The sequence below is a fragment of the Arvicanthis niloticus genome, chromosome 3, assembly GCF_011762505.2.
Source record: "Arvicanthis niloticus isolate mArvNil1 chromosome 3, mArvNil1.pat.X, whole genome shotgun sequence".
Classification (NCBI taxonomy): domain Eukaryota; kingdom Metazoa; phylum Chordata; class Mammalia; order Rodentia; family Muridae; genus Arvicanthis; species Arvicanthis niloticus.
Window position 1 is genome coordinate 123,453,469 of NC_047660.1, and position 26,851 is coordinate 123,480,319.

General features: G+C 41.7%; 1 protein-coding gene across 1 annotated transcript in view; it reads left to right on the top strand.

Moving 5' to 3' along the window:
- Als2 (alsin Rho guanine nucleotide exchange factor ALS2) overlaps positions 1-26,851 on the top strand; it is a 66,856-nt gene that overhangs the window by 15,092 nt on the left and 24,913 nt on the right. The window contains exons 3-13 of the mRNA XM_076932058.1: positions 842-996; positions 2,943-3,862; positions 7,370-7,727; positions 9,108-9,276; positions 10,349-10,445; positions 12,434-12,511; positions 15,975-16,157; positions 19,555-19,726; positions 22,326-22,506; positions 24,402-24,467; positions 25,091-25,127. Coding sequence (XP_076788173.1) covers positions 842-996; positions 2,943-3,862; positions 7,370-7,727; positions 9,108-9,276; positions 10,349-10,445; positions 12,434-12,511; positions 15,975-16,157; positions 19,555-19,726; positions 22,326-22,506; positions 24,402-24,467; positions 25,091-25,127 — 2,416 coding nt within the window. The remainder of the gene's footprint in view (positions 1-841; positions 997-2,942; positions 3,863-7,369; positions 7,728-9,107; positions 9,277-10,348; positions 10,446-12,433; positions 12,512-15,974; positions 16,158-19,554; positions 19,727-22,325; positions 22,507-24,401; positions 24,468-25,090; positions 25,128-26,851) is intronic.

A 26,851-nucleotide genomic window follows, 5' to 3' on the forward strand; every position in this document is an offset into this window, starting at 1 on the left:
GCTTGACCCCTCGTCTCGCTAGTGTTGGGATTACAGTTGTCACCATACCCAGTTCTGTGTATTTCCAGATAGCTAGTAGAAAAGATTCTAAATGTCCTAAATGCAAAGAAATAGTTTATATTTGTAAAGAATACGGTAATTACACTGACCACAACATATACATACATGTGTAGAATTAATACATTGTTGTACTCTTTCTATATGTTCAAGTATGTGCCAGATACAAATAATAATATTTTGTTTTGTTTTTTGGTTTTTCGAGACAGGGTTTCTCTGTAGACCAGGCTGGCCTCGAACAAATAATAATCTTTCAAAGCTTTAAGAAGTAGTGGGCTGAGGACAGAGCTCAGTTGTACAGTGCTTGCCTGGGTTTAATCCCCAGCTCCACAAACAAATGTAAATCAGTTAGCTTTAAAGTCAACATAAAGTGGAAGGAAGATCAGTTCCTCTTATCTTTTTCCATCAAGTTAGAAAGTTTGTGCTGCTAAATTATAAAACATAAAAATATCTCAGGCCTTATTTATTGCTTAGAGGCAAGTAATTTATGGGTTTAGATTATCCTCTAGCCTTTTATATAAATAGTATTATCTTGGCTTTGGTATCACACATAACCAAAGTGTAAATAAAGCAAGTGCTAATTAAATACCTAGCCCAGCTATTCCCTATGTCTATGCTGGTAAAAAGTGCAATATCAAATTCCCCCCCCCCCACTGCCCCAAATACATACACAGACATACAGAAGAAGAAAGGTACAGTCTCAAGAATTATTGAGGGTAAAAGGTAACAGCTTTGAGTTGGGGAAATAATTGTTCTATTTTGTTTTGTTTTTAAATGTTTGTAGCTCAACAGAGGCAGAAGGATCCAAAGAAAGAGGCCTAGTCCATGTCTGGCAGGCAGGATCCTTTTCTCTGACACCAGAGAGGTTGCCAGGCTGGGGAGGAAAGACAGTTCTTCAGGCGGCACTTGGTGTGAGGCATGGAGTTCTTCTGACTGAAGGTATGTGAAAGGTGGCTTAGCCGTGCCGACAGCCCTGCTCATGCCTGTGTTTGAGGTCAGGCAAGGGTCACTGACGACTGCAGGCTCTCTCTGAGCTTTGCCGCACCTCGTACCCCTTTGTTCTCAAAGTGCATCCCAACTCCCTTTACAAAAACTACATTTATTTGTACATTTAACACTTTCTATGAACTGGAATAAAAGGGAGAGTTGTAGTTTAAAGTTTTTATGGTAGTTAGCACATAAGTGACCTCATGAAAAGTTTCTTAGAGACTCTTGTGGCATACCCGAGCAGGGATGCTAATAGGAGCTGGGGCCTCTGAGCACAGTTGTGCCAGGACTGACCAGAGAGTTCCCCATGGAGCCTCGTTACCCTCCGCTGCCTTGTTCACAGATGAGCAAGAAGTGAGTGCAGAATCCAGACTGAGCTCCATCTGGTTGGAGCTTCCTCCTACTGCCCCTGTAGCCACAGGCTATAGTGTCTCGGTACAGTGTCTCAGGACATAAAAAAGCTGTGTGGATCTGTCCATCTAACGTAGAGACACAGAGAGAGTCACTTCTAATCTTGTTGCCAGTTTGTCAACCTAATCATAGAAAATTTGATTTGGGTTAAGATTCTCATTGGTTTCTAATTTTAAATTTCTACGTAGTAGACAATAAGTATTAATAATGTTTTATATTTTTATTGTAGGAACTGAGAAGAAAACTCTAGGAAACAGCTTAAATCTGTGTTTAGAGGTGTTACAAAACAAACATGAGCATATGAGAGGTTTTTTTTTTTTTTAGTACATTATTGCTTTTATTATGACACATTTTAAATTAATATTTAATTTAATAAAATATGATTCATATTTTATTAAGCTTTTTGGGAAATACTTGAAAAATGAACTATAAGTTCAGTATATACTATCTATACTATGGATTTGAAAAGGTATAATTCTCAAGAGTTCTTGGGAGAATTCTGGTGGTCTTTTTCTTTTTTGGCAGTACTGAGGATTGAACCTGGGGGCTCATATAATCCTAAGGAATACTCTGGCACTGAGCTATAGAACTAGCCCTTCTTGTAAATAAGGCGTTTGGAATATGTTAATTAAAATACCTGAAAACCTTTATTAAGTAAGATATTTGGAAGCCTTTTACCAACGTGGTGCCATTGACATCTAGAGTTAGGCCAGTGAGATGGCTCAGCCGGTAAAGGCACTTGTCACACAAGCCTGCCAACCTGAGTCTGATCTTCATCCACATGAAGGTTAAAGGAGAGAAGCAGTTCCTTGGAGTTGTCCTCTGACCTGCACACGTGCTGTGGAATCAGCCTTCCCCCACATCTCATGTACACATTAATAAAAATGTTTTTAATAAAAAATTAATGTAGAGTTGTAGCTAGGGTGTGGTTACTCATTTAGGAGGCTGAAACGGGAGGATTGCCACAAGTTTGAGGCTAGCCTGGGCTGCATGGCTAGTTTCAAGCCAGCCTAAAGTTTCAGTGGGAGACCCTGCCTCACAAAAAAGCTGGAACAGTTTGAGGGAAAGCTGCTCATTGTTTCTCATGTTTAGGCGGGTATCATGAGTGTAGACTCAGCTAAGGATGTTTAGAGCTCAGGGGTACAGTACCTGCTTAGCCCTGTGTGAAATGCCCTGGTTCAGCCTGTAGTTAAAAAAAAGAAAAGAGGAAAAAAACCCAAAAGAAGAATTTCGTCTGACATGCACGGAGCTGTGTTTTCCAGGTGGGAGGTTGGCACAGCAGGAATTTTGTTTGCTGGCTGCTTTTGTATAGCCTGTGATGCTGGCTGGCAATGGCCCATGCTCCTTATCACTTCTTTCCAGAATGCCGAAAGATGAGTAGAGCAGAAATATCGCCTGCTTTTCCAAGTCTTTGAAGGTCTGAGGTGTTTGCTGATGAAATGCTTAGTCAGCTCACTAACCTCTCCTCTTTCTCTTTTGAACTGTAGATGGCGAGGTCTACAGCTTTGGGACCCTTCCCTGGAAAAGTGAATCAGCAGAAATTTGTCCAAGCAACCCCCTTCTAGAGAGTGCCCTAATTGGGCATCACGTTGTTACTGTGGCAGCAGGGAGTTTCCACAGTGGAGCAGTGACAGAAAGTGGGGCTGTGTACATGTGGGGAGAGAACGCTGCCGGTCAGTGTGCAGTAGCTAACCAGCAATACGTGCCAGAGCCGAGTCCTGTCAGCATTTCTGACTCAGAGACCAGCCCTTTGTTAGCAGTTAGGATTCTTCAGTTGGCATGTGGCAAGGAACACACACTGGCATTGTCACTCAGCCGAGAGATCTGGGCATGGGGCACCGGCTGTCAGCTGGGACTCATCACCACCACCTTCCCAGTGACAAAGCCACAGAAGGTGGAACACCTTGCTGGACGAGTGGTGCTTCAGGTGGCCTGCGGTGCATTCCACAGCCTTGCGCTTGTGCAGTGCCTCCCTCCCCAGGAACTGAAGCCAGTCCCAGAGAGATGCAACCAGTGCAGCCAGCTGCTCATCACTATGACAGACAAAGAGGATCACGTGATAATATCAGACAGCCATTGCTGCCCTTTAGGTGTGACACTGTCGGAATCTCAAGCAGAAAAGCATGCCAGCACTGCTACCAGCCCTCACCCAGAGACTCTGGATGAGCAGGAAGAGGTATTTGAGAACACAGTGGTAGAAGCTGAACTGAGCATGGGAAGTGGTCAGCCCACAGGTGGCAGTGCCATTTCCTCCCAGCAGAGCATCGTGGGAACAGCTGAAGTGTCTTCTGCCAGAACAGCTCCCTCATACCCAGACACCCAGGCGGTAACTGCATACCTGCAGAAGCTATCAGAGCATTCGGTGAGAGAGAACCATGAGCCTGGAGAAAAGCCACCCCATGTCCAGGTAGCTGCTACATTTTATAACAAAGGTTATTTGGCGTTAGTTCCTTGTTTTTGTGATCCTTTAGGAACTGAAGTCCTAAGTCCAGCAAGGTTTCCCCTACTCCAATCAGGCTGCTGTAATTCTGTCTCTAGGCTCTAAGCAAGCCTAGAGAGGAGGGAGCCTGTATTAATTCAGAAGATGTCATGCTGGGCTTGCTTTAGAAATGGCAAAGTGCTGTTTATTCCTTGCTTGTATTTTGCCATCCTGGCTGAGGCACCACATTTTGGTAGTCCCAGAAGAGTATAACCAGTATAAAACATAGGCTCACAGAACTGCTTCTGGACTGTACTGAGGAGTATTTCTGAGTTCCTAAAACTCTTTTCTTCCATCTAGCGAGGTTACTAGGTTGCAGAGTATCTAGTTATAGGCAGGACATATAACAAAACAACACTACAGTTTCTAGACTTGGTTGTGCATGCCCATAATTTAGGAGGCCAAAGCAGGAGGATTGCTATGAGTTTGGAGCTAGCCTACACTACATAGTATCAAGCTAGCCAGGGCTACAATTAACATTCTGTCTCATAAAAGAAACAAAAATATAAACAAAAATAAAAACAAAAAGAGAGAAAAGAAACTTAGAGGTTTACATTATGTTTCAGGTTGTTTGTATTTTTAGTTTTGTTTCACTTATAACTGGTCCTTTCGGGCTTTATTTGAGATGAAGAAATATTTTCTGTTGTCTATTTTAGAATGTTCAAATTAAGGACTTTGGAATGGGTGGCCTGCTCCTGGAAGCACATTGTTTCAGAACAACAGTTTCTGGTTTTTGCTCTTGGGATTACTTGGGATTTTGCTTTGTGCCAAAAAAGGGGAGGGGTGGGGGTGGAGAAGAAGCAAAGCATCTCATTAGGAAAGAACTGTTTGTGCTCTTGTCACTCAGGGTTCTTTACAGCCACCAGAGTTCTCAGTTCTTTATCCAAGCTGCTGGCAGAGTAAGGGGCGGTGGGTTACTATATTCCTGCTTCACACAGACTCTTTGAACTTGTTGATATTTGACCCTTTTTTTTTTCAATTAAGAGTAAACTGTTTACAAGAAAAAAATCTAAACAGAGAAACATTAATTTATCAAGAATGTTTATAGAAAATTCTTAGACTGTATGTGTTTATAAAACATTTGACTTTGCCTGATCTCAAGTTTGAGGCCACCCCAGACTACATATGTTTTTGTCTAAAAAACAAAACAGAGACAAGTTTGTCCTTTTAGAAGTCATCCTCTATAAAATTAAGGTTAAAAGCTTATTGTATTCAGCTCATTTGGGTATCAAATTACTACTATTAAAATTCCATATTCTAAAAAAAACAACATAAGATATTGTATTTTCCTTTGAACTTATTTTGACAAATGAAGTTTTTATTATGTATGTTGGTTTTGGCTGTGTGTGTTCCTATTAAATTTAACTTAATCTTTGTAAATAACATTTTAGCCTTACACTGAACAGAGAAAGATTTATATATTGTTCTTTGTTATTGGTTGACTCTAACTTCTAAAATTATGTCTTCAATCAAAATGGCTAGTAATTAGTTTTTCCCTACTTTATTTGTTTAAATACAATTGAATGGCTACAATGTAGCTCAGTGGTAGAGCACCTGGCAAGCATGCTTGAGGCTTTCAGCACCTCAAAGATATAAAAGTATACATACATCCACACATACATATATACATGCATATATGCATGCATACACACATATACACTCATAAACATATACTTGTGCACACACACGAATGCATATGTACATACATACATGTATATATAATACATCACTAACAATAGTTTAAGTCTATGGGCAGTAATTTCTGCCTTTCCTTAATGGTAAGAGCTTCCCTCTTAGATACCATCAAGGCACCTGTTAGGAGCGTGACAGATATAACGTGAACAAAGGATAGAAATCACAGTAGCACTGAACTAAATCATCAAAGTACTTGCCTTTAATTATATGTAGTTTTCAAGCCTCTGCTGACTATTTTAATTAGATTACTTATTTGCATAGAAGTAACTTCTAAGTTTATAATATGTAAATATGTAATTTGACAAACTATATTGAGTGCCTGCTGTATGCCAGATACTGTGATAAGCACTGGGAATTACTTCAAGAAAATTAGAAGCCAATGTTCTTTCTATGTGGTTTGTTGTTGTTTTTGAGATAGCATATCACTGTGTAGCCTAGGTTGGCCTGCAGCTGCACAAACATGCTTTGCTGGGTTTGGTTCTGAATTCAGGATAACTTAAGGAACGATGTGTATATCTTTGGGATCTTTGGGTATAAAAAGCAGGTTTAAAAAAAATTATATTATTTTTAATTATGTGTAGGTGTTTAATTGTATGTAGGTGTGTGTTTCTGCATGTGAGTATGTGCATGTGAGTTTAGGTGCCCATGGAGGTCAGAGTTGTTGGACCCCCAGCCACTGGAGTTACAGAGGTTTCGAACTGCCTGACATGGTCCCTGGTAGCTGAACTTGGGTCCTCTGAAAGAACAGCAAGTGCTCTAAACTGCTGAGCTATCTTTCCAGCCATCACCCCCTATGAGACGCAGTAGTTTTTTAATATAACAATGGTTATATGTCGAAAGCTTTTTTGTGTTTGTTGGGTATATCTAATGATTTTTTTCCTTTAGTAAACAGTGTTTGATATTTTAACCTATTTTGCTAAGAACACTAGCTTCATGTATTTAATTATTAACCTGTTCATTTTATCCTCTGTGGTAACCAGAGCAAAGGTTGTAGCTTGCCCAGCTACGGTGTCTTAGGACATGAGTCACTGATGGGTCAGCCAAAGAATGTAGTGGGAGGGATAGGAGGTCAGGGCATAACATTTTCTCCTCTACAGCCTACATCTAAATCTTCATTTATAAAGTGTTTTAGAAAAGGCCTTCTTTCTTCTGTTTCTTAGTGGCAAGTAATCAGTTTAAATTTTCCTAAAAGTATTCAAGTAATAGCAATTTGGGTTTTTCCAACCTTCTACCCAGGGCACCTTGCATTAAATCCAGTTATTTTCTTTTTTATGTCTATTTACTTTTTTGGACAGGGTCTTAGTATGAGAAGACAGGCTCCTCCTGCCTCAGCCTCCCCAGGGCTGCAGCCAGGGCCTTTTGAACCTCACTCTCCTTTTCCCATGCTTAGTTTTATAAAGTGGCTAGAGATCATTTTAACATGCCACCAAAAGCACAACACTGAGACAAGAGGAAGCATTTAGGTGAAGAACTATATTTCAAGCACCATTTCCATAGAGTAGGTTAACTCTGCAATCAGGAGGGATGATTTGAGATCAAAGATAAGCAGTTTTGATGTTGTTGGCCTGGGATTTGCTGTGTAGCCCAGGCTGGCCTCAATTCTTTCTCCTCAGCCTCCTTAATGCTAAGGTTACAGACAGGCACTTCGCCATTGGATCTGTTTTAGATTTTCTTTGCAGATAGCTATAAGCATTAAACTATTGACTGCTTATGTTTTTATATACTGTGTATGTGTGTTAGCCTCTTGTAGAAGAAGCAGTTCCTGATATTCACAGTCCACCAACTACAAGCACCTCAGCCCTCAACAGCTTGGTGGTCTCCTGTGCATCTGCTGTTGGTGTGAGAGTGGCTGCCACCTATGAAGCTGGGGCCTTGTCCCTCAAGAAAGTTATGAACTTTTATAGCACCACCCCCTGCGAGGTGGGAACTCCGTCAGGCAGTGCCTCCCCAGGCCCAGAAAGTCTGAAAGATCTCAGAGAAGAGCAGGTGAAACAGGAATCACTGCAAGGGAAGAAAAGCTCAAGTCTCATGGATATCAGAGAGGAAGAGTCAGAGGGAGGGAGCCGAAGACTCTCCCTCCCAGGATTGTTGTCGCAAGGTAATGCCTTGGTAGATTGACTTCTGGAGAGTCCTGGATGCTCTCAGCATCGTATAGCAAGTTAGTCTTCCTAATGAGCAGGGCTGGCATAGTCTGACTCTGAAGTTTCTATAACTTCAGTTTATTAAAATTCTGACTTTAAGGAAAGCTACCTGTTTCTCTGCTTCAGAAATAATTATAGGATATAGCTTCAGTTTTTTAACAACTTTTTAAAGTTTGCCCTGCTACCACATGGATGTATAAGATTTACTTCATGTTATACATTGTTTTCAACATCTTAAAACCTAGTAACATTCTTTCAAAATGCTAGCAAGGCATAGTGAGCCACACCTCAATCCCAGCACTCTGGAAGCAGAGGCAGTCAGAACTGTGTGAGTTGCAGGATAGCCTGGTCTACATAGTGAGTTCCCCAACAGCCAGGGCCACATAGTGGCACCCTGTCTCACAACAAATAACAACAACAACAACAAAGCCAAGGGGGTGGGGGAAACACACTAAGCTATGTAGTCATGCAAATATGTAAAAGCTTTTTTTGTTTGTTTGTTTTTAATTTATGTGTATGGGTGTTTTGCCTACATCTATGTCTGTGCACCTTGAACATATCTGGTACCCATGGAGGCAGGAATAGGGCATCAGATTGCTTGGAACTAGAATTATATGTGGAATCAAACCCAGGTTCTCTGGAAGAGTAGCCAGTTTTCTTAACTGCTGAGCTATCTCTCTAGCCCCTGTGAAAGATTTTTGATAATCCCTGTTTAAAGCTTTCTTCTCATCATAGAAGTTAAAATTTTTATGTCTTAAAATTAATCCTTTATTACATTTATTTGTTATATATTTGAAATTAAAACTTGGCTTGGAAAGTATTAGCTTTTAACTATGTTTTGAAATAGAAAAGATACTTGTGAACCTTGCAGTATCTTTTATAGCATATTCTGTTTTTGTTTATTGTTTGTTTGTTTTCTTGTTAAGTATAAAGGTCTTATACTTAGCCCAGGCTGGCCTGGAACTCTGTATAGTTCAGGACAGCCTCAGACTCTCAGCCATCTTCTTGCCTCAGCAGGCAGTACAAGCATGAGCTACTACACCCATTTATTTAGCATATTCTTTGGAATATAAGTTCTCTAGGATGTTGATAAATGCTCCACAGAGAGGGCTCTACAGCCAAGTGTGTGCCAGTGGGGCAGATTAAACTCTTAAACAGGCTTCTATTGCAGGTCTCAGGAACGTTTCCCAGACTCATTTGACCAGTAAAGCCACTCTGTTGCAAAGAAATTAAACATATTTTTATAAACGACACCATGTTGATAATTGCTTTAGGATGTAAGCATCATTCACGTCTTCTGCTTTCCTGCCCCTTTACCCAGCTGTGTTTGTCTTCAGTTTCCCCCAGGCTCTTAAGAAAGGCTGCAAGGGTGAAAACTCGAACAGTGGTTCTGACTCCCACATACAGTGGAGAAGCAGATGCCCTCCTGCCTTCCCTGAGAACAGAGGTGTGGACCTGGGGGAAAGGCAAGGAAGGGCAGCTGGGGCACGGTGACGTCCTGCCCAGGTGAGTGCCACCAGCATTTACTGATGGTGATCAGCTTAGGCAATCACATTTTTCTTGAGGTCTCCATGTAACTATTTCCTCTAATAGGACAGGTAACTGCACCATTTGTGCTAATAAAAAGCTGTCTCCTTAGTCCTCGGTGCCTAACGGAACAGGACTGGAGGCTGGGCATGCTGGCACATTCTTTTGATCTTAGCAGGAGAGACAGATGAGGAAGGATGAGTAAGTCTCTGTGACTTAGGCCAGCCTGGTCTACATAACGAGTTCTAGGCCAACTAGGGCTACATAGACTGTCACAAAACAAAAGAAGCAATAAAGGACTGGAGTGTCCATGCACACTCATCCATGTTTGTTTTGATGATGCTTGTTCCTCTTGGAATGCAGAGCATGGTGTTAGGGATAAGGTGGTATATTAGTGAAAGATTTGAGTACTTACATTTTAACTTACAAAGGGGAGCCGACAGGTTTCTGATCCCAAAAGATGTAGCTATGCTCCTTAAAATAACTATCAGTAAAGCACTAAAATCTATGTATACCAGGGAAAGCTGTCTTTGTTTAATAGGCATTCCCAGTATTAACGTGCTTGATAAATGAAGAGTGAAGATGTGTGAATAGACTGTTTGAAGCAGTGGGCTAACATGCCTGAGCAGAGGGAAAAACTGAAGTCAGAGGTTGCCTTTCTTCTCCCTGTGGTGCTCTCTCTTTTACTGTTCTATGGTTTCTACGTTTCTATTTTATTTCTATTTAAGATAGGGTTGTACTATGTGGTCTAGCCTGGGCTTGAATTTGCAGTGCTCCTCCTGTCTGCAAGTGCTGGGATTTAGGCCTGTGTACCACTTCCAGTTTTGTGCTTCTTAACAGATTCTGGATTACAGGGGTTAATTAGTGATGACAGACAATGCTGCGATTCAAAATGATCAAAAATTAGGTGTAATATTTAGAAGCAGTTTGAACATATGTACATTATTTTTGACATTTTATTTTTATTTAACAGTACTAGCTGTATAATTTGAGAAAGGCTCATGCTGAAAACACTTGTACTTTGTGTCTGTGCGTATTTGTTTTCTTTAAGGCTTCAGCCGTTGTGTGTCAAGTGTCTGGATGGTAAAGAGGTGATCCACCTGGAGGCAGGTGGCTCCCACTCTCTCGCACTCACTGCGAAATCTCAGGTAAGCGGCTAACTGAATCGAGTGCTGCTCTTGGTTTGATGGGAGGCTGTTCTGGTCAGACTGTCTCCGAGCGACTGTACTGTCAGGCAGAGTCGTCTGTCTCCTTTGAGTAGTTAGGTTTCACTGGGCAGTATTTCCATTTTATAGACAGGGGAGGAAAGCAAGAGAAGTTTTCTTAAGTGGATCTCAAGTTTCCAGGTAGTAGTAGAGTTTCAGTTCCCTTTTTGTTTTGAAATCCAATTTATACAAAAAAACTAAGAAAAGAAATTGTCCTAAGATGTTAAGATTTCAGTTGACTAGAAATACCCTGACACTAGAAGCAGACCCACATATGTAAGTCCTTTGGATGTCTTCAGGACAGATGTGTCATAGTATTCAGTAGATACTGTCAGAGTCACTGGCTTATTTTTCATATGGCAAAAAATTAGAACATGGTATATTCTATTGCTAAATGTAGCAGAAACTTCAAACAAACAAACAAATAGACTCATATGTGTTTAAGAGCAAATATTAGGTGACTTTTTCCCAGAAACCTTAGAAATAGAAAAAAGATTTGACACCAAATTACAACGAAAGATATGTTTGACTTCATAATAATTCAGCAGTCCTAACCAGCAAACATTAACAGGCCCCAAAAATACCTACCATGAGGCTGAGGTAGTAGCTCAGTTGGCAAAGTGCTTGCTTGGCATGCTTGAGGCCTTTGGTTCTGTCTCCACCTCTTAAAGCAGGCCTAGTGGAACATGCTTGTCATTCCAGCACTCAGGAGACAGCGAGGAGGAGCAGGAGTCCAAGACTAGCCTTTGTTACATAGCAAGGGTGAAGAGAGGTGCAGTGGGACAGGGATGGATGGAGAGAGGCCCTCGGGGGTGCTTGTCCTCAGGCCTGAAACCTGGGTTCCTCTGGATCCCTCCTGTAAGGTGGTGGGAGAGAAGTTGTCTTTGAACGTCCACATGCTCACCCTGATGCTATGTCTCACCTCCTCCCACAGACAATAAAACAAACAAATGTGAAGAATTTAAAAATAGGATGGCTAGTGACAAAAGATAATTTAGCAAAAAAAAAATTTAAGACTACTTTCTCGTAATAGATGATATCACATTTATTTTCAAGACACAGGAAAAAGCAATGGTGGCAGAAATCTCAGTGGGACCTTGCCGGAAGATGTGCATATTCATTGACTCAGAATTCCCTGCTCAGGAATTTTCTAAAGAATAGATGCATATATATCTATAAATTCCTGTAGTCAAGGATTTTTTTTAAAAAATGTATTATTGTGTGTATATGTCGGTGTATGATGTATGTGTGGGGGGAAGTGTATGTGTATAATATGTGTGTGAGTATCTGTATAATGTGGGGATGTCTGTGTATGATGTATATGTGGAGTGTATGATTTGTGTGTATGTTGGGTGTATGTGCGTGAAGTGTATATGGGGTATACACACATACATACACACATATACATACATACATATATATACACGTACACACATACATCCCAGTGGGTTTCAGTAGGGTTATTTACAGGAACACATGCACCTTACCAGTGACTGCACCACTGAAGAAAAGGTGTCTGTAGGTGGGACCTATGACTTCCTTCCTATACCATGAGTCTTGTGGAGGTAGACTGGCCTCAAAGTTGAGATTCTTCCTCAGCTTCCTGACTGTGCTGTGGTTATAAGCCTGTACCAGCAGGCCAGGTTTTATTTCTGTTTTCTTCTTTTGAAATGGGATGAGACAAGCTCCCACTTTGTAATCCAGGCTGCCTGTACTGACAAGTTAGCTCCGGCTAGAAACTTCTCTCACCTCCTCCTCCTGAGTGGTAGGATTTCAGGAGTGAGCCACTGTGTCCAGCTAATACCTGTTATTTTAAAGAGTAGAAAATTAGTGTGAATAATTTCTGTGATTATAGGTAATTGAGAAGGTTCAGAATAAGCATGCAAGACTAAACTTACATGTTGTATTTGCTCCCCTGTTGTTTCTGACAGGTTTACTCATGGGGCAGTAATACGTTCGGTCAGCTCGGGCATTCTGAGTTTCCAACAACAGTTCCTCGACTCTCAAAGGTACTTTTGTAAACTTAATAGCAATATATTCTGGGATTCTGTGTTATAGCACTTTATATGTTTAGGGAAATTGTTTTTATAGCTAAATGTAGTTTATAAATATAATTTTCCTAAAATTTTTTGATTTTTAAAAAGTGCTTTATGACATGAAGCCATTTCTTTTCCACTTAAATGTAATTCTTAAAAATGTTCTTACTTCATAGCTTTAACTGTCCACTAAATATTTTATAATACTTGTCTTTTTTTAGCAAAGAAAGAGAGAGAAAGAGAGAGAGAGAGAGAGAGAGAGAGAGAGAGAGAGAGAGAGAGAGGAAGGAGAGAGAAGTCTTTTATGCAAACTGTATTTCTGTGGTATATTCTCTTTATTTCATCAGATGATGTCTTCTCTGGCTTCTCTCTAAACTTGATTTTTGACAAGCCATAATCGTCTGGTGTTGTGTATGTTTATTTCATAGCTTATACCAGAGTCAACCTATTGTCAGCCCTTTTCTGTAGCAAAGCTAAAGGCTTGGATGACTTGGTGTTGTGTAAATTGGTTTTCACTTATGAACACTGTTGAGAGAGTGGTAGTTTCTAGTCCCTTCTATTTCATTCTAGATCAGCATTTTCCAATCTTCCCCCACCCCCCAACACCCTGAAGAAATACCAGTATACAACCAGTAGTGCTGGTTCCTACTGTGATGTTTAGAGGAAGGATGGTGTGAACCAGGAGCACATCAGAATGGGATATGATACTAGGCCTGCCTTTCCGTGTCCAAGAAAGACTCCCTGCAGAGAGTAATAGAGAATATGAGGGGATAACTGCCTTAATTCTGGGAACATGGTTCAAATTTAAACTGTAGCCAAAATGCATAAGGCCCACAGTGGTGGCTTTCCCTTCAGTGAGCTCAATTCTACTCAAACAAAAAGACTGAAGAAAACATTGGGGAATGTTAAGTTACTGTTTCTAGTTTTCACAGTAAATATTTTCCTTTTAAATCAGAAAGTTCTTAATTATGAATATGTATGGGTACCCACAAAGGCCAGTAGGGGTATCTGATGTCCTGGGGTTTGAGTTAGAGATAACTGTGAGCTCTGGCATGGGTGCTGGGACCTTAGGTTATCTGCACATGCTCAGTATGTCCTCTTAACTGCTGAGCCATCTCTCCAGCCCTACATTTAGTATATAACATTTTCTTAATATGCAACCCAGCTACTGTTACTTAAACACAAAGATGTATTGCCCCTGTCATTTTTAAAACAAAGTAGAAAGAACCCCTACATATGAGGGAAAGGTTTGGGGGCCAGATATGGTAGTACAAGTCTGCAGTCCCAGCTTTTGGGAAGGCTGAGGCAGAAGAATTGAAATTCAGGTTCTGTCTGGACTACATAGCAAGTTCAAGGCCAACCTGGACAGTGCAGAATGACTGTTTCAGAAGTACTCCACAAAGGGCTGGGGCTGCAGCTCACTGTCGGAATAGTCACAGCAATCATGAGGCTGCAAGTTCCATCCCCTGCAAAGTAACAAAAGGCAACTAAACAGAAATCTCACCATAGAAAATGCTGTAGTGTGGCGTCAGAGGACCTGAAAGTCTGCTTTATATTTAGCCTTAGCACCATGGAATTTGTTACAAGGTTAGCTTCAACTTTGTAAACAAAGTACAGCATGGAGGTTTGTTTTATTTGGAAATGAGGTGTGTATTTGTTTGTTTTGGTCTGGAGATGAGAGGGAAGTCCTTGCATGTGGTAGGCAAGACCTCCAACACTGAGCTACAGCCACCGATGGTTTGAAATCATCTTAATTAATCTATGGAAGCTGAAAGTCTAGTAGATTTGAGTTAGACTTTTTGTTTTGGTTTGAATTTTTGAGACATATGCTCGTAAAGCCCAGTCTGGCCTTAAATTCTTGATTCCCCTATTTCAGCCTCCAGACTACCAGGATTACTACTGGCCATGTGCCACCATGCCCAGTTCTGAAATTGTTTTTTTTTTTTTTTTTTTTTTTTTTTTTTTTTTTTGTTTTGGTTTTTGCTTTGTTTTGTTTCCTGGCATTGAATTCAGGTCACCAGGCTTTAGAGGCAAGCATCTTTGTCCTCTGAGCCATTGCACAGAACCTCTTATGTAAGTCTCTTTAAAAATTATTTTATGTATATGAATGTTTTGCTGGCATGTATGTAAGTGCATTACGTGTATGTCTCAGAACCTCTGGTTGTCAGCCATCATTCTGGTTCTGGATCTTAACAGCAGAGCCATCTCTCCAGCCTCCTGAATTTGTTTTGATTGGAGATTATGCAATCAATACTTGCTGGCTTGTTGGACTTGGTTGGAGTTGGTAGTATACCCATGAAATCCTGGTACTCAGGTATTGGGGGCATTCAAGGCCAACCTAGGCTACATAGCAGACACCCTATCTCACACACACAGACTGGGTGATTCATTCTTCTCACAGTGAACTGGAAATCTGTTATTTGGATGGCTTGATTTTGAGAACAGAGTGCCATGTCCAGAGAAGGTAGCTGAGATGTAAGTAGTGGCAGTGTGTGCACACTCACAGTCATCTGGTGCCTAGAGCCTGGCTAGATGCAGGGTTTACCTGCAGAGAGGTTGAAGGAAGCTGGAGGTTGGGGGTAGTATTTTGTTGTAGTACACTTTCTTAATGAAGTCTTATGAGGAAAGGCATACATCAGACAAGACAAGGGGGCACCTAGAACTCTGGCTACTGCCTTTTGATGGAAGCTCCTAGATTACTATGTGGAGTCCTAGTGTTTGAAAACCAGCAGTGTAGAACTTGGTTCTCAAGCATTCGTTTGCATTTATCAGAGTCACCTGAAAGCCAGATCCCTCCTGGGTAATCTGTGGCTGAGAGTTTGCATTTCTAACATGTTTCCAGGTGATGTTCCTGCTGCTGCTGCAAAGACCACTTTTTGAGAGCCACTGGTCTAGGTCCACGTAGCTGGCTTCTCAGGGGTCCTGCCTGTTTCAGCATCCTGGGAGTTGGCACAGTGAAGTCACATCAGAGAGATAGTGAGTTACAAGTGGGAAACTGACTCTCAGCACCCAAGGGTATAGTTGGCAATAATGAATTCTAGCCTTTTCATTATCTAGATTTTCTTTTTCTTTTTCTTTTTAGGTAGATTTTTGGCACATGACTGAATGTGGATGGGCAAAGGTACATTCTAGGTGTTAGTTAAAATAGGCTGTTTATGAACACCTACAAAAATAACATTAAAAACAAGGAGCTATGCTTTTTCCTTTCCATAGTCTACTTTTTCAGACTTTTTTTTAAGAGTCTAATTCAAGTTTAAAAGCTGAACATTAGGTGTCTTACTGCTCTATTCTGCAGTAGGTGGGTACATTGCTGGAAGAGGTTCACTCTCACAGGCAGGGCTAACTACCTCATGCCAGCTTAAGTAATCTGTTCTGTTCCAAGCGACTTGAGTTCTCCTTGGTTCCCTTGGACAGATGGTATCTTCTGTCATTTCAGGTTAGCAATGAAAGTGGAGTCTGGAGTGTGGCTGCAGGCCAAGACTATTCCTTGTTTTTAGTGGACACGGAAGACTTCCAGCCTGGGCTGTATTACAGTGGCCGCCAGGACCGTGCTGAAGGTGACACCCTGCCAGAGAATCCCAGTGGTACAAAGACTTCAGTACTTCTCTCCTGTAGTAAGGTGAACTCCAGTAGGAATTGGATCCTAAGGCCCACATTCTGTAGCATGAGGAGCCTTTGAATGCTGTGACTGTCCATGCAAAGCCCTTCTCACTCTTCCCTCCTCACCTCCCTTTCCTTCTGTACTCTCCCCACAGCACCTGTCAGCATGTGAAGTGCTGTGTGATGTTCTTGTCTGCTGTCGGCCTACTGTAATGTGAGGGCCATGGGGGTAGGGCTTTGTGACCCCTCCATTCATCTCTGTGTCCGTGTATGCTGTTTTGTTGTCTTTTTGAGGCAAGGTCTTGAGAGGTATGCAGCCCAGGCTGGCCTGACTTGCTTTGCAGACCTTCTGCCACCTTCTCCTGAGGAACTGGGATCCCTGGTGTGTGCCCTCATGCTCCAGCAGAGTGCATACCTTTATTACGGACAGTGTTGAGGCAGCACTCTCCAGGAGGGATGCCATAGCTGGGCTTTTCTGGTTGCTTGCTTTTGGTTGTGATGCTAGGGTTGGAACTTGGGTTTGTGTGCGTTGGACAAGAACTCACCTCCTGAACTGACCTCCGCTGCCCCCACCCCACACTCAGAGCGGTTTTTCTTTCATTTCTCCTTTGCTATGCTAGTACTGGAACCTAGTCATGCAGTGAAGACTCCCAGAGCCCTCAGCTGAATTATATCAGAAGTTCTTTGTGCTGGTGGACAGTACTACATTGAGGGTCCTGAGCTGAGCTCATAGAGAGGGTCCCAACAAGTTGCTGGCAGGACTTAGCTTGGCCCTGTTCCCTTGGCTTTCATTTGTGCTGGCTTAGCTGCTTCTTTCTCTTTTGACGACCCACATTAACATCGGCTTTTCTAATTCCTGCCTCATTTACTTACATATTTACACCATTTGCTTGTTTCTTCTTTTCCCATTTTCAAGTAACTCACATCTTCACAGAAACATGTCAACAGAGGATATAGCCCTCCGTGCTGGTGCATCCTAGATTTACTATTTTCATTGGAAGATATGTTTTATGGACTGTAGTTAGTCTTTGGCTTTCTTGTTAGTAAGCTCTGAATGTATTACAACAAGACTTCAATTGCCAAAGAGGGCATTGGCCAAGGTTTGGCTCTTGACCTACATGTAGTCTGTTTGTGGCATGCTGATTGGCCCTGGGCAGTAGCCGGCCCATCACCGCATGCCCTGTGAAAGACTTCAGTCTAGATAAAGGATTAAAGGGACGAGGCTCTGGTGTATGTCACCAATTTCCTTGGAAGGCCAATATCCGCAGTGTACAGCCTGCCTGCGTGGTTTAATGAGGAAATGTGAATAAAGACATTGATTAATTTTGTTCACACTAGAAAGGGCAACTGTAAAAAACAGCCCTTTCAGAGAAGACCCTTAGCACATGCTGACTATAGACAGTTGTGGGTTACATGTGACATTTGTCACATGTGTACAGTGGATAATGACCACATCAGGGTAAGTGGCACATCCATCACCTTAGACATTCTTTTTGTGATAGGAATATTCAGAATCCTTTTCTACTGGCTATTTTGAGGTATCCAACTAATTCTTTTGTTTGTTTTGTGAGACAGGGTCTCTCTGCATAGCCCTGGCTGTCTCAGAACTCACTGTGTAGATCCTCCTGCCTCTGTTTCCCGAGTGCAGCATCAGACATTTTCTTTCTTCTTGCAGTTCCCTGTTAACCTCACTCTCTTTGGTAACCACTGCTTTCTAGTCAGTTACTAAGGCCATACTTTGTGTTTCTGCTCCTGACTGGTTTCGCTCTGCCCTTCAGTCCTGCCCCTGTTTTTATGAATAGCAAAAGTTCACTTTAGGGGTTGAATGGTGTTCCATTATATACACATTACTTACTTTGTTTATGCATATTTCTGACAAGGGGTGCCTATGTGATTCTGTATCTTGGCCATTGTGAATAGCATGTGACTACAGATGTCGCCTTGGCATACTGGTTTAGCTCCTTTGGAAATACTGAGTAGTGGAGTTGCTGGATCGTGTAGCAGTTCTTCTTAGATGTTTGTTTGTTTGAGGGGCCACCATCCTGGGTTTTTTTGCTGGCCATACTAATTTAAGTTCCTATCAGCAAGTTGTAGGAGAACCTCTTTCTCCATGTTCTTGTAAGTACTTTATTGTTGTCTTTTTGGTGACGGCCATCCTAAGTGTTTCTATTGCCCGTTTGAGTATCTTCTGAGGAATTCTACTTAGGTCAGTTTCCTACTTTTCAATTGGATTATTTGGGATTTTTTGCTCCTGAGATTATTCAGTTCCTTTTCTACTCAGGATCTTACCCCTTCGTTGGATAACTAGTCCAAAGGCATTTTCTCCTGTTCTGGAGATTGTCTTTTTACTTTATTGTTCCTTTCCTCCCCCAAGCTTTTAGGGTAATACAGTCTCATTTGTCAGCTTCTCTGTGACTGTTTATGTTTTAAGGTCATATCCAGAAAAATCTTTGTCCAGGCCAATATCTAGAAGCACTTCTGTGTTTTCCTTATTTTGTTTTTTGATTTTGATTTGTGAAGTCTCATATTCGAGGCTAGTCTCAAATTGATCCTCTGGGATTACAGGTGTGTGCCACCATACCAGCTCTTTTTTTTCTTTTTCTTTTTTTTTTCTTTTTCTTGGTGCATGGTCTCATACTGTAGGCCAGACTAACCCAGAACTCAGTATGTATGTAGCCAGGATGGCCTTGAACTGCCAGCATTCTTCCAACTTCACCTGAGTGCTGGAATTATAGGCCTAAGCCATCATATCTGGCCCTGTGTTGGCACTTGTAAGAGACGAGACAGTACAGAGGCCTTGCTATGGCTCAGGGCTCCTCGTTCTCACTAATCTTGTCTCATGTGAGTGAGTCTTGAAATGTGTAACTTTTCTTTCTTTCTTTCTCTCTCTCTTTCTTTCTTTCTTTCTTCCTTTCTTTTTGTTTTTGCTTTTTTTTTTTTTTTTTTTTTTTTTTTTTTTTTTTTTTTTTTTTTTTTTTTCAGAGTTTTCTTTGTGTAACTCTGACTGGCTCTCCAGGAATTCACTCTATAGACCAGCCTAGCCTCAAACTCACAGAGATCTGCCTGGCTTTGCCTCCAGAGTGCTGAGATTAAAGGTCTCTGAGATATGTAACGCTTATCATTTGGGTCTTTGTATGTCTAAAATATCTTGGAGATGGATAGAAGTAGGTATATACAGTTATTCACATTGAACAGTGGTATGTGAATACACCGTCTCCAAGCAAATGAGGAGAGCTCTGATATGCATTGTTGTAAATCTCCACTTTTAAGCTGTTGGCAGTTTGATAACCTGCTCACCAGCTCCTGGCATCTGAGTCTTTGGCCCCTGTCTGCCCCTGTGAGCCCATACAACATGCCAGATCGATGTCTACAAATCGTATTTTATCTTTAATATTTTCATTTTCCACCTGCTTTAGCTTGGATATATAAGCAGAGTCACAGCAGGAAAAGATAGCTTTTTAGCTTTGGTGGACAAGAACATCATGGGATACATTGCCAGTCTCCATGAGTTGGCTACTACGGAAAGACGGTTTTACTCAAAACTCAGCGAAATCAAATCACAGATACTTAGACCTCTTCTCAGTTTAGGTAAGTTGACATCCTCCACTGCCCACATCCCCAGATCACCAGGGCTCTCGTCATACCTGTTCTTTCTGTATTGTCAAGAGACTTATTTGCTTGTTTGCTCATTTGCTTTTTAGACAGGGTGTTCTGTAGCCCAGGTTGGGCCCAACTCACTATGTAGCTGAAGGAGATCTTGAACTCTTGACCCTTTTGTCTTCACCATCCAATTGCTGAGACTGCAGGTGCAAGCTACCATGCCTGCCTTTTTTATGGTTGGTTGGTTTGTTTATAAGGCCCATGCTGACCTCAAACAATGGACCTCACCATTACCTGGGACTATAAGCCTGTGCCACTGTGCATGGCTTTAAGAAAGCTGTTTGTGTTAATGGTTTATCCCGCACACCCAACCTCATGCCCTAAGCAATTCACATCTATTTGCTTGGCTGCCCCAACTCTGTCTTCATATTCCCCTGAGCTCCCTGTAATCATAGAGACTAGAGCTTGAGGAATATGTGCCCGAAGAGAAAAGTATTCTTCTTTGGAAAGTTATATTTAGAAACTAGACTTGAGCAATACTTGTGCATTCTAGTCCTTACACACTGTATAACTTCCATGGATTTTTCCCCCTAATTCTTTTTTTACAGTTCTTAGAATTGTATCATTCATGCATATGAGTCAATTAACTAGGTGTTTATTCAATCACAGAGAAGAGTTAGAAGTGATACAGTAAGGCAGAGGAAGTAGTTCCCATAGTCCCTGGGATAGTGCCCCATCCTTGTGTCCAGGGTATTTGGAGTCTCTAGGACATTAGCAAGGCACACATAGTGAGGATTGGGACCTGGGCTATATGATAAGTCCCTGTCTCAAAAACAAACAACCTTCTCAGCAAGCAAAACAACCTTTCTCTGTCCTGCCAGTTTTTCTAGGTTTGACCCTGTACACGGAAAACAGAGATGAAGTTTTTTCTTACTCTGTAGCACTGTTAGGGCTCAGGATTTAGGCTAACGTCAGTTTTACTTTGGTAAGGAAGCGTGGGCTTGTGTGATGAACTCATTCTCTCTAATGGAAAAATACCTTCTGTAACAGCCAACTCAGCAATTTGCTTTTGTTTATTTGGATTTTATTTGTTCTTTAGTTTTTGAGTTAGGGTCTATGTAGTCCTGGTTAGCCCTCAAATGTCTAAAGATGACTGGACTCCCCTTCCTCATGCCTTGCCCCAGTACTGCAGCTACAGGCTTGGACCACCACTCCTGACTAATGTGACCACATTTGGGAATCCGGTCCTCATGCAACTTGAGGATTTGCATTTTATTTTTTTTCTTTGTTTGTAATCTGTTTTCCTTTGCTAGAGTTCTAGAGCCCCTGCTGTGTAAAACCTCCCTAGGATGGGCTCAGGAATTATGGAATTTAGGCAAGAGAAAGAAACAACAGGGACTTCCTGGGTTGTTCTGAAGCAAGGGAAGTCTACTGTCTGACCAGGTCTGGTTTCTCTGTTGGTGAATGAAATGAGGAACTGCAGCCTGGGAAAGTCGGATAACGAGCTGATGCCCTCTAAAACTGAGAGTGGCCTAGGCCGCCTGGAGTGTATAGGTTCCCGTGTGCTGGAGAGTTGGGCTTCTCCCTGGGCCAAGTGGATCAGCAGCTGGTGCAATGAGTTTAAGATGCTAATAAGAGCTGAGTCCAAGCTGCGTTAGTCGTTAGTCGCTAGAGTGCTTACCTGGCACACTTGAGGCCCTGAGTCAGTTCCCAGCACTGCATAAAACAGGGCATGGTAGCAGATACTTGTAACATACGGAGAACCAGAGGATATGAAAGTTAAAAGTCATCTCAAAAAAGAAAAATATCTACTTGTAGAAGTGAATTTAATTCTTGGCTGCTACCCTGTTAACACTGTGTGCAATGAAATTATTCACTTCTCTCTTTTTGTTTTACATTACCTATTTTCAAAATTTAACAGGTATTAGTTTCATTGGGTCTCCAGTTTGGCTGGTTTTCTTTTTTTGTGGGTGGGGGGGTTGGGGAGGTTGGGGGGGTTGGTTTTTCAAGACAGGGTTTCTCTGTGTAGCCCTGGCTGTCCTGGAACTTACTCTGTAGGCCAGGCTGGCCTCAAACTCAGAAATCCGCCTGCCTCTGCCTCCTAAGTGCTGGGATTAAAGGTGTGCACCACCACTGCCAGGCCAGTTTGGCTGTTATTTAAAAACAAAACAAAACACCTGGAAAACTTAAAAGAAACATCCATCCTGAGATGTGCAGAGGTGTACTGAGCCCAGAGGAGAACACTGGGTTCTTCTCTGTTACTATCTATCTTACACCTTGATTCAGGGTCTCATACTGAACCTGGAGTTCACTAGTTTTTAGCTAGGCTGGTGGCAGCAAGCCCTGGGATCCTCCTGCCTCCCTACATCCATTTCCTACTTGAGGCTGTGGGCCAGGTCTTCCTGCTTGCATAGCTTGTACTTTTACCTACTGAGCCATCTCAGGGATTACTGAAGTTGAATTTTGTAACATTTTTGGAAGTGGTTTGGGTTCCAAAGATTAGAACTTATTTCAACAGAGTTAAGTACTTTCAGAGCAAACTTAAAAGAAAGCATTTGGTTTTCATGTTGTTATCATTTTGTTGCAGAAAATTTGGGCACCGTGACCACTGTCCAGCTGTTGCAGGAAGTCGCCAGCAGGTTCAGCAAGTTGTGTTACCTCATTGGGCAGCATGGAGCCTCACTGAACAGCTACCTGCAGGGCATGAAGGAAGCCAGGAGCCTGGTCATCATGAAGCATTCGAGTCTTTTCTTGGACAGTTACACAGAGCAAGTATCAGTCCCGTGTCATGTTCAGTCTCAGGAAGGGAAACCTGCAAGGGGAGCCACTCCTCCATCAGAGGAGAGTGGACAGGGACAGTGCTGCTCGGGAGTAGAGCAGAAAAGCAGTGTTTAACCTTAGCCAGCTATAGCTCTGCAGTGCTGAAGTTCAGTCTTCTTCCTCAAGGGGGAAGGTTAACAACAAGGAGTTTCCATACTCCCTTCTATCTTCTATGTTCAACAGCACGTTAGATAGCACACTTTGTTTACACAGAATATTCTGTCATACGCCTGCTTATTTTGTTTATTTAAGTAAAGTATACACAAATATTAGGAACAAACTTATTTACAGAGCAGCTGTGAGTGTGAAGTGGTTCTGAGCCTGCTCTTTACTGCTGTGTGATGGGACACTCTAGCTGCATCTAACATAACAGTGCTTTCTGAATGACACCAGGGATGGTTGACTACTCAAGGTTCTTTTCATGTTTTGTAAGAAAATATGCTAGGTATATTTTTAAGTATATTACTACACAGGATGGAGCCCATATAGCTTGCCACTGTTAATGAGGTTAAGAACCTGAGCATAGTTAAGGAAACCTATTATTATTCTGCTAAATGAATTTAGCGATAAAACAACTCCTCTTAAACCATTTCTCGTTTTTTCTTGATTTGTATTTTGGTATCATGATTAAGACATTGATTTAAGTGTTATTTTAAAGTAGACCAGATGATGCTGTTGGTCTGAAGTATGTGTTGTGTTTATATGTAGTTGATTTATTCTCCATCTACCTGACAGAAACTGACTCAGTGTCAGCAAGTGCCAGGCCCTGCACAGAGTTAAGAGCATGGGGTCAGTGAGAAACACCTGTTGCCAGGGAGTTCCTGCCATGTCCGTGTTTTTCTTGGGTTATAAATATCCCAAGGACTAATGAACACGTGTTTGTTACCGAAAACTATCGTCAGTGCTAATCAAAAGGATAATTAAAGTTGCCCTTTCCCCCATACCGGTTGAAGTAACCACCTGCAATTACTTTAGTATTTTCCTTTCAGACTTAGTATCAGTGACTTCAGCCCCAGGCAAATTAAATTTACTGGAAGCTGTTGTCTAGGAAGAAATATCTTTACTTTATTCTTCTAACTCATCAAACATTAAAAAAAAAAAAAGATAGAACTTGACACTAACAATTAGACATGGTTATTTGTGTGAAGTTTCAGCTTTTATTGGTGCAGTTTTCTGTTTTTGGTCTTGTATTTACCACCATACCTTCATTTTTTTCTTTTTATTACTTATGGCCTTTTGCTTTAAAAAGCAGTTTTTGATGCCTTGGGCTGCTGTTTAAAGTGGAATAGTTATTCCTATAGGTAGGATAAATAAAACTAATTTACATCTTAAAGGACCCTACCACCATGGCTCCTTTTTCCTAAGACTCTTAGTCTCTGTCAGTGTCAGTTGCTTGCTAGCCCAGGAGCATGAAGGGAGTGTTCCTGCTCAGAGCAGCTTGCCTCCCTACGTTTGCTCCAGAGCACTGGCTGCATGCATCAGCGTGTTCTACTCTTGGCCTCCCTTGCCCCCAGTGTTTTCGTAGCCTTCACCATTCATTTTCTGAACACTTAATTGGAGAACTTGAAATGAAGATTAAATTTTCATTAAAAACCCTACAGTTTCAACCATGCTTTCTCCAGCTTGTTAGGTTAGCAAGTGCCACCTGCCAGGCAGGTCTGGCTTTTGCACTCCCTTTATGTTAATATCCCTACTGATCCGCTGAGTCTTCCGGTTGTCTTCTTCATTAACACTGAGGTCACAAAGTAATCAAATTCATGAGGAAGATTTCAGAAGTGTCTGGATATGCTTCTGAAACTTCACTCCATCACTAATGCCTAGCTGTCTGTTTTTTCCACCCAAGGTACTGTACATCAGTTTCAAATTTCCTGGTTATGGGAGGATTCCAGCTTCTTGCCAAGCCTGCCATGTAAGTAATCTACACCTTCCAGTTATCCTTCTCACAGCCATAGACTATAGGTTTTCAGTTCTTGTTTTATTTTTCCTGTTTTTGTTTAATTTTTAAGAGTTTCATACAAAATATTTTTTATCATTCTTTAACCCTTTCCCAAGCGTCTCCCTGATTGTTGTGTGTGTACTGTCACATTGTCTGTGAGTTCATGTGTTTATCAGCCCTGTTATGTCTGGGAGACAGTGTTTCCTGGAAGTCACCTCCTCTTCTGCATCGATCCCTGATCCTTGAGGCAGGGGTGTGATAAAGGCTTGAGTTCTCTCTTATTCTGCACATTGTCCACTTGTGGGTTGTGCTAAATTAATTCCCATCTACTGCAAGTAGAAGCTTCTCTAATGAGGGCTGAGCAATGCAGGCATCAGTGGGTATAGCAGTGTGTCACTAGGAGTTGTTTTATCACTACATTCATTTAGCAGAATGAGAATAGTTGGTTTTCCTTAACTATGCTCAGGTTCTTAACCTCATTAACAGTGGTGCACTATATGGGTTCCATCCTGTGTAGTAAGCCTTAAATGCAGCTGAAAAGAACTCTGGTTGGTTATCTCATAACAGTGTGCCACTGTTGCAACAGTATCTCGCAGGCCCATCACTGTTGTAGCAGGCAGACTTCATAATTGGGTGAGACTGATGGTTATTTTTCTCCTCAGTACTGTCTATTATATATTCCAGCGTCGTGATAGCTAGTCAGAGGTGAAACTTCCAACTGAGCAAAAGCTCAATTTCTCCATGTTTGATGACATAAATATGTGTTGTTTTCAGCAATAGGGTCTGTCAGGTTGTAGAAGGATAACCGATAAATAACATTGGCAATAGCCTGTAATATTAAGGAGGATCTATAGTACCCCTCTGGCCAACAACTCCAAAAGTTGCAACCTGTTCTTGGTACTCAGGGTTTTATTTGGTAGCATATGATGTCTAGTTGGAGTATAGTTTTCCCCACTATATGATAACTTCATTTGGACTCCTTTTATACATATTAGGAAGCTTCTACAGTGGTAGGCTTTCATGTCTTAGATTATGTTCTATAGTTTGGTATTTGGGAGTGCCGTGGGAAGTGTTGGCATGGACATTTACCTATTAAATCAAAGGGTAGAGTTTCGTTATTCTTAGGACAGGGCCTGTTAGGCCCGGCTGTCACTAAGTGGAGTAGAGTTCTGAAAGAGCACTGGAGTCAGAGGTGTAAAATCGCCCTTCTTCAGCACTGCTTTTGTTAGATGCTTTGATCAACTCTTTTCACAGCAGAAAGCCTACTTTATTTCCATCTGAACAACAAGAATGTTCTCTCCCCTTTTGGTAAAGATAATGTCTGTGACGGTCCCAGAAAAGCCTGTCTCGCACAATATATTTCCATGTAGCCTTTAGATGGATCTAATAGTAAGACAAACTGAAACATTCTATATTTTAGTAGAATATTTCAAATACTGACTCACCACCCACACTTCCCAGGTCTGGCAGGGTCGCTCATGTTCTCTCGATGTTGATGGATGTTGATGTCACTCTGGGTTTGTTAATCTAATTCTTCTTTTCTGACCTTTGCCACCTTTTAGTAAAGGATTGCACTAGACATTATAAAATGAGTTCAGGTGCTTTCCTTCCTCCTCTGCTTTCTGGAATAGTTTGTATGAGTCAGGAATTGTCTGTATTCTGAAGATTGGGTAGAATGTATCTGTAAAGCACTGTGTACCCTGCAATGGCGGTGTTTAACTCTAGGGATTTTCAAACCTCCTACTAGTGTGGTTCTGTAATGCGTGGGCCTGTCTGGGCTTCCTTCTTTGGAAAGCTGCTCATTTAATCCGCTCTGCTCTGCTAACCTCTAGCATTATCCCCATGCTGTCACCGCATAGCTGCAGGTCTCCCTCTCTTGTTCATTGCTGTCACTTATTTGGACTTTAATCTTTTATTTAGTTGTTTGTTTTTGTGAACCAATGACTTTTGTTGGGATTACTTAATAGAAATGTGGGTGAATAGTTACATACAGAAGCAGAAATGACTCAGGGACAGCTGTGTTACCAAAGCCCCTCCCAGCATGGGTGACAGTTGACAAAGCTGGGAACCTGGAGCCCACTGCACAGCCTGCAGGCAGCTCAGCAGGTTGGAGAATGTCTTTTCCAAGTGACTGTGGTATAAACCTCTTCCAGGCAGCTAGTCTAGTCTCAAGAGTCTTCTTTGCAACTAAACTTATTTATTCTTGGGAAGAAGGGGCCTGGAGAATCTGGTCAGCTTTAGGGACTTCCTGCAGGTATTTGGACTTGTTTACCTTCTTGCTTTAGGACCTTCCCTGCAGGATGGAATGTTTCAGTCTCAGAGGAAACTGCTGCATTACACTACACTCTTCTTCCAGC